A 7172-nucleotide genomic window follows, 5' to 3' on the forward strand; every position below is an offset into this window, starting at 1 on the left:
ATTTACCGGTCACATTATTTATTTGGTTGTGATCTTCAGTAAATCGCGGGACTGAAATGGTCGGGCCGCAGGCCCGACCATCGCCGCCGGCAGGCCAAGCAGGACCGGCCCCTGCCGAACGGAGTTGCCGGCGCAGCGAAGTGGAGCTGGCAACTGCGTTTGGCGGAAGGGCGGGCCTGCTTGTTTTTTTTGCAGTTGAATTGTTATGTGTTGCCAAACGTGTTGAGCTTGTTGAACGTCCCCGTACTCATGTCCGCCGTCTTGTTGTTTCTGTTGCAGGGCCTGGACCAGCCCGTCCAGCTGAGGCAGCCGTCCTCGGCGGACCTCAACACCCCGCGGATAGACAGCTACCGCTTCTCCATGGCCAACCTGGAAGGTGAGTGGCGCCCGGGGGCCGGGGAGGGGCGCGAGGCTCCGGGGAGGAGGGCGCGCGGTGACGGATGGCGCTGAGCGCCACGAGAGGGGCGCCGCGACGGAGCCCTCTCCTGAATTAATTCGCCTGCGCTTTACAGTATCGGGCGGGGAAGGGGGCTACCGCCGCCGCCGCCGGAAAATATGAAAATTGTTTTTCATGGGACGCAGACAATGAGATCTTCCGGCCGGCGCGCTTCAACGCAAAAATAATAACCTAAAAAGAAGGAGGGGGTGGGGGGCTGATATGCTATGGGATGGTCGCGTTGTTGTCGGTACGGTCCGAGGGCTCTGCCAGGGAAGAGGACCAAAGCGAAAGCGACGCTTCAAAAATATATATATTTATTGGAGGGGTGGTGGGTGGTGGGGGTCTTTGCCTGGGCGACGCGCCGGGCCCGTAACAGGCCGACGGCGTCGTCCGTCGGAGTCGTGTTTTACGACGCGGTCGTGGGCACTGCTGCGGCCTCCACGGCCCTGGCTCGCTCTTTGTACTGGAAGTCAGGAGGGTGGTGTGTGAGTCCTGTCACGGGTTTCCCTGCCCGGTTAAAATACGATTTATTGTGGGGCGTAAGTGTGTCGCCCCGACACCTCGTTGCCGGCGGTAGCGCCAACGACACGCCCTCGCCAGAGCGTGTGTGTCTGATCTGACGATGACCTTTTGTCTTGCAGACTCCCAAGACGTTGACCTGGACGCCATCCTGGGGGAGCTGTGCGCGCTGGAGTCTCAGTGCGACGAGGCCATCGCGGAGGGTAACGCCGGCCGCGGCGGCCCCAACAAGCGGACGTCCGTGCCGGTCTCGGCCACCAACGGCGGCCATGGCCTCGGCCTGGGCCTCGCCATCCATGCTCGCTCCAACTCGGACAGCCACCGGGACTACATGTGCAAGGCCAGCTCGGGTGAGTAGGCGGGCGGACAAGACGGAGCGGGCCCTGGCTGACTTTGGGGGTCCAAATGACCCGGGCTCAGCTTGACAACGGCTAACATGCACCTCCAACCTTGTTGCAGTGCGGACCGACTCTCCGGACAACGACTCTGCCTTCTCCGACAATGTGTCCATGCTGTCGAGTGAGAGCTCGGCGTCCAGCGGCGGCAGTGGCGGCAGCACCGGCTGCAGCAGCGGCGGCGGCCAGAACAACGCCTGCCTCGCGCCCTCGCCCACGCAGGTACGGCATTGTGTGAGAACCGAACGCATCGAGAAGGGCTGGGCCGGACCAGCGCCACGCCCGGCCGCGGACTATAAAGCAAACCAAAACGCTTGTGTCGCTCGGACGACGGGGGTACTTTATTATGTCATTCTAACCTCCTTGGTGTGGCCCGGCTGGAGCCTGGCTGGAACACACAGGGCGTAACCGCCCCGCGGTGTAGGAGGCGGACGGGACGGGGACGGGCTGGGACGGGCGTGAATCTAGAATCGGAGAAATGAAGTATGGGATAGGAAAACGAAGGGCCAAGGCGGCGCTGGACAGCCACAAAACATTTTATGCGTCGTATAAAATTTTCCTCGGTCGGAGAGGGATATTGATTTTTAAATTTGCCTCTCGCCCACAGATGGACGCCGTCAAGGCGGAGAAGATCCGGATCGCGCTGGAGAAGATGCGTGAGGCTGCGGTCCAGAAGCTGTTCATCAAGGTGTTCACGTCGGACGGCTCGGCCAAGTCGCTGCTCGTCGACGAGAAGATGACGGTGGGCCATGTGACGAGGCTGCTGGCCGATAAGAACCACGTGACGCTGGAGCCCAAGTGGGCCGTGCTGGAGCACCTGCCCGACCTGCACATGGGTGAGTGTTCTGCTGCTGCCGCTTTGGCGCCGCGCCAGCTCGGGGCCGTGTAGCCATTCTCAACCCGCCCCTCCGTGTTCCAGAGCGCGTTTACGAGGACCACGAGCTGCTGGTGGACAATCTGATGATGTGGACGCGGGACTCCAAGAACAAGCTGCTCTTCCTGGAGCGCGCCGAGGAGAGGACGCGGCTCTTCCTGCAGCCCGAGCTCTTCCTCCTGGGCAGGCAGGGCTACGCCGACTTCGACGATCACGCGAGGGCGCTGCTGCTGGAGGTGAGCTCCCGCGACCGAAACAGTTTTCTTTACACCACTTTGACGACCGCCTGGCGTGCCCGAGTGGCCTGTGCTGATTTATGCCCGCCATTGCGCGGCGGGGATGTTTTGTCTGGCAAGTTGGGTGCGCTCGCGACTCGGCTCGGTTCACCTGCCCCGAAGTTGCAGCGGGAGCAGCCTTCTTGCTCGCACTCGCTGCTCCGGCGGGGCTGGCGACGCTTGCGACAGACGGGGGTTGTTGTCGGAAACTTACGGGCGCGTTGCTGTCCCGCCCCCGCCCCCGCTCGAGAGAGAGAGAGAAGGGGCGGCGGCCGGCTCGGTGCTGCACGGACCGAATAGGCCGCCCCGTCCACACTCACTGTCTGACGTATGTGTTTTTGCGCCTTTTTCCCCACCAGGAGTTTTTCTCGTCGTCGGGAGTCGGCGTCCCCGAGGTGGAGGGCCCGCTGTACATCAAGTCGGACTCGAAAAAGGGCTGGAAGAAGCACCACTGCGTCCTGCGCGCCTCCGGCCTCTACTACTACCCCAAGGAGAAGGCCAAGGTGTCTTCCCGCGACCTCGTGTGCCTGGCTACGTTCGACGTCAATCAGGTAACACTCGATACGATACGCGCCTCGCCTGCGGTTAACCGCGGCTCGGCCGGGCCCCGGTTCGAGGCGGGGCGCTCCAGGGGGTCTTCCCCTTCCGACCTGGGCGTGGCCTCTAGGTTAGAGCATTTACGAATTCCGCGCCGCGGAGGACTAAGTAACTCGAGACGTGTGGGGTCCGGCCCGGCGGGGGGGTCGCACCCTGCAGAGGCCGCCCCGCCCCGCCGAGCCCCGCCGGCCGACCGCACCGCCACAGCCACATCCTTCAATTCGACTTGTCTGTCGTCGTAAAACTCGCACGTGCCCGTCATCTATGGCGTCGCACTTGGCGATGCCCGCGGCGCGCCTCTTCGCGTTCGGGATGCGACTTCGCCCCGCCACGCCCATGCAGTGCGTTACGCCCCTCGTAAATCCGTAAAGCGAAGTCGCGGGGGATGGCCTTAAATCTGTCTCGAGATGCGCGCGGCCCCCCGCCGGCGCAGGGCGGCGCAGAGCGCGACGCTCTCGTGGGGAGGAAGGTCGCGCCCCTCTACCTGGCAATGTACTTCCGCCGCCGCAGCGTCTCGTGTGGCTCGTGTAGCCGTCTTGCTTGTCAAGGATTTATTCCATCCGCGATCCACAATTGTTGCGAGTGCATTATTGTTTTCTTTTTTGCCCGTGGACCTTCCCCTCGGGTCTTCTCGAGCGCAGAGCCGAGAGGCGGCAGCAGCGGAGGAGTACGGAGGGTGGGGCAGGGCTTCAGCTGCTTCAGCGCAGCATATGGTGTCGTGGGGAAGGGAAAGGGGTGGGGAGGGCGCGGGGCGCGGAGGTGGGAAGTATAGTGTATTCTGGCGGCAGGAAAGATGGAATCGCGGCTTGGCAGCGCCAGCCTGGCTCCAGTTCTCTGCCGCTCTGCTCTTCCAAGGAGACAAGTCTCTTAAAATGAGGAGACTGATGCTCGTCCCTGAGGGCTTTCCCAAGACATTTCATTTAGGCTTTCTGCCCCCTCTGTTGTGGCGAAGTAATTTTTCCCCGTCCGCCTCTGAGGGGGAGCCGCGACCTTCTCCTCTCTGCTACTCGCGTAGAATTTCTAATAAGAGGGCGAACCTTAACCGCGCACTGTGTCCTTTTGCAGGTGTATTACGGTGTCGGCTGGAAGAAGAAGCACAAGGCCCCCACCGAGTTCTGCTTCGCCATCAAACACCCAAAACTGCAGCAGCCCAAGTCAGCAAAGCATATCAAGTTCTTGTGCGCCGACGACGTGGAAACGCTGCACAGATGGGTGGTGGGCATTAGGGTAGCGAAGGTAAGCACAACGTATAGTTGGCGGGCGCGCATTTTGCAATAACACTGCACAAATCGACAGGCTTGCCGCCGCTTTACTGCAGGTGATTGCGCCCTCGTACTTCAATATGCTTACCTGTTTGTTGTGTCCCACAGTACGGCCGCCAGCTGCAGGAGAACTACCGGTCCCTTTTGGAGGAGTTGGCGCAGGAGGAGCTGGACAGGCTGGCCAAGGCGCGGAGCTGCTCCGTCGCCTCCATCCACGTCCAGTCCATGCTGTCGCCCCCGGGGCTGGGCAGCCTCGGTGGCCTCGGCATCGTGCCGTCGTCGGGAGCCTCGTCGTCCTCGTCGAGCGGCTGCCTGAGCGACGCGGGCAGGTCCTCGTCCACCGAGCAGGACCACGACGCGGACTCCAGGAGCGGCGGCTTCGAGTGCGAGTTCCCGTCGGGCACCATCAAGCGCAAGCCCTCGGCCATCCCCTCGCTGCCGCTCACCAGCACCACCAGGCAGATCATCGAGAACGGCGAGGACGACAACGGCGGCGGCGGCGGCACGCTCACAAGGCGGCTCAGCAGGAGGAGGTCCACGATGACGGATGCGGACGGGGCGAGCATCGGCAGCAGTGGGAGCAACTCGTCGACGCTCAAGCGGCACACGACGTACAGCGGGTGCACGCGGTCGCCCAGCCACGCCAGCCCGGTAGCGACGCCCAGCCCCGGCCCACTCAGCCCCATGATGGCCATGGCCGCGGACGGCGCGACGCCCCTGGCTATGAGCCCTGCGTCCTCGGGGCACACGCCCACGGCCTCCCCCGTACCGCCGGCGCCGCTCAGCCCCATCCTGTACGCGTCCGTGACGTACGCTACGCCCAACCTCATGCCGGGCCCGGTGACGTGCGGGTTGATGATGCCCGGCCCGGTGGACGACGTAGACGGCATCGGCTCCAGCTCGGACCTGGAAAGCTTGCCCCTACCGCCGCCCCCGGAGCTGTCGCAGAGCACCCTCAGTCTGGACTCGCTACCGCCCCCACCCGCCCCCGGCGACCTGTGCAACGGGGAGCACGGCGGGAGTTCGCTCTCGCTGGCTTCGCTTCCCCCACCGCCTCCAAGTCCTCCCCCGCCGGCCCCGGCGAAGAAGATCACCTTCCAGCTGCCGCCGCGCAGCTCCAGCCCCGAAGAGGTGCAGTACGACCTCCCCCGCCACCAGCCCATGCTGGCGCACCAGTACCTCTCCCAGTACGAGTCGCTGCCCAGCATGCCCCCTGAAATGCCCGAGCTGCCTCCGCACCCTATACTCCAGGGCAAGTCTGTGCTGAGGAACGGCGGATCGCGGGAGAAGATCTACGGGCACACGGGCTCCATGCCCCACCAGAACGGTGGCCAGAAGAAGATCACCTTCAACCTGGGCGAGGACGCGGCGGTCACTGGCGGCCGCAAGACGTCTTCGTTGGGCCACCAGAAGCGAATCACCTTCAAGCTGCCCTCGCCGAGTGACGAGCAGCCGCCCCTGCGGGTGCCCCCGCAGCCCATCTACAGCGGGGAAGTGATACCGCCGCCCCTCCTCGCACGGAAGCCGCAGCCCCTGCCGCCCCGCCGCAGCGAGCACACGCGGCTCAGCTCGGGCCCACTGCCCGAGCCAGAGCCCGACTTCCTCAAGGACCTGCAGCGCGTCATGCAGAGGAAGTGGCAAGTGGCGCAGAAATGCAAGCAGGACACTACCACCACCCCGCACGAGGTGAGTACCGCGAGCTGGGAATGTTTTCTTGTAAATGACGAGTAGGAGAGAGAACTCAACATCTCATGCAATTTTCTTTTGTCTTTGTTTCTAGGTGCTCGGTTTTAGAGATCCTCCACCACCAGTGGCGGATTATAGGGAAACCAATGTAAGCAATTGGGTACAAGAGCATTATGGTACCAGTGAAGATGAATTGGACAATCTGTATGAAAATGTTCTAAACCGAATACCGGATCCAAGCTGTGATACAAGGACTGGGGCTCAGTATGCTATGCCAGCATCTGTGCCAAATCAACAAAGTGCCATTGCGTTAGCAGCGGCAAAGAAAAGACCGCCGCCTCCTCCACCCAAGCGCAGTGAAACAACACATCTGACTACGTGCAGTCCTCAGAGGATGCACTGACCTCTCTTGTGTTGTAGATCAAGCAAGACATAGTTTTTTTTCTCTTTTTTCAATTGTCTCAGATATTGTGTACAACATTTATCTGAATTGTGCTACAAATGGTATGTGTAAAGTACCATTTTTTATTCTCAAGATGCCATGAGTGTTAATGTGAAAAGTTAAGTGTGAATGCGTGAGCTTCTTTATGAGTTTTATATATTTGGGTATATAATTAAGATTGCCCAGGTCTGGCATTTTTATAGTTTGTTATATTGCCCTGAAAGTGTTGCTGATTGCAATTTTTCACTACTGGCAGAAAATCAAGAATCAAATTTTGTGCATCAGCCAATTTAGAGCCAAGACTGCCTATATTTCCAATACTTAAAAGAACTTATTTTAGTTTTGCAAGTCTTTTCCTGGAAAGGTATGAATCACCTTTACCCAGTTTTCTGTCCATCCAATTGTTTTGAATTTGTAATGTCCACTTAGATGTATTATAAATTTTAACCGTTTTGTACACTGTGTTGTGCGTGCTGTATTTTGAAATTCTTCGCTGAAATCTAAACTGATACGTAAAATTCATCCACTTTTTGTGCTATGCCATGAAATCAGCAACACTAAGTGATATGTTATGATTTAAAATTCCTTTTTGTAGGTCATGGAGAGTAAGGGAGCCCTTAGAGGAATTCAATTTGAACTCCTAAGTCATTAATTTTTAAATGAAAACTTGTATGTTAATGGAG

General features: G+C 59.8%; 1 protein-coding gene across 1 annotated transcript; it reads left to right on the plus strand.

Moving 5' to 3' along the window:
* Nucleotides 1-217: 217 nt before the first annotated feature.
* On the plus strand, nucleotides 218-7172 carry LOC113209426 (amyloid beta A4 precursor protein-binding family B member 1-interacting protein-like; the record flags this gene model as incomplete). The annotated part of the gene is given in 9 exon segments (XM_052276592.1): nucleotides 218-376; nucleotides 1081-1308; nucleotides 1418-1575; nucleotides 1961-2189; nucleotides 2273-2463; nucleotides 2862-3053; nucleotides 4165-4335; nucleotides 4470-6047; nucleotides 6142-7172. Coding segments are annotated over 9 exon segments (3183 nt in total). The 5' UTR covers nucleotides 218-249.

The sequence above is a fragment of the Frankliniella occidentalis genome, unplaced genomic scaffold (genome assembly GCF_000697945.3).
Source record: "Frankliniella occidentalis isolate FOCC.00 unplaced genomic scaffold, Focc_3.1 Scaffold3568, whole genome shotgun sequence".
NCBI lineage: Eukaryota > Metazoa > Arthropoda > Insecta > Thysanoptera > Thripidae > Frankliniella > Frankliniella occidentalis.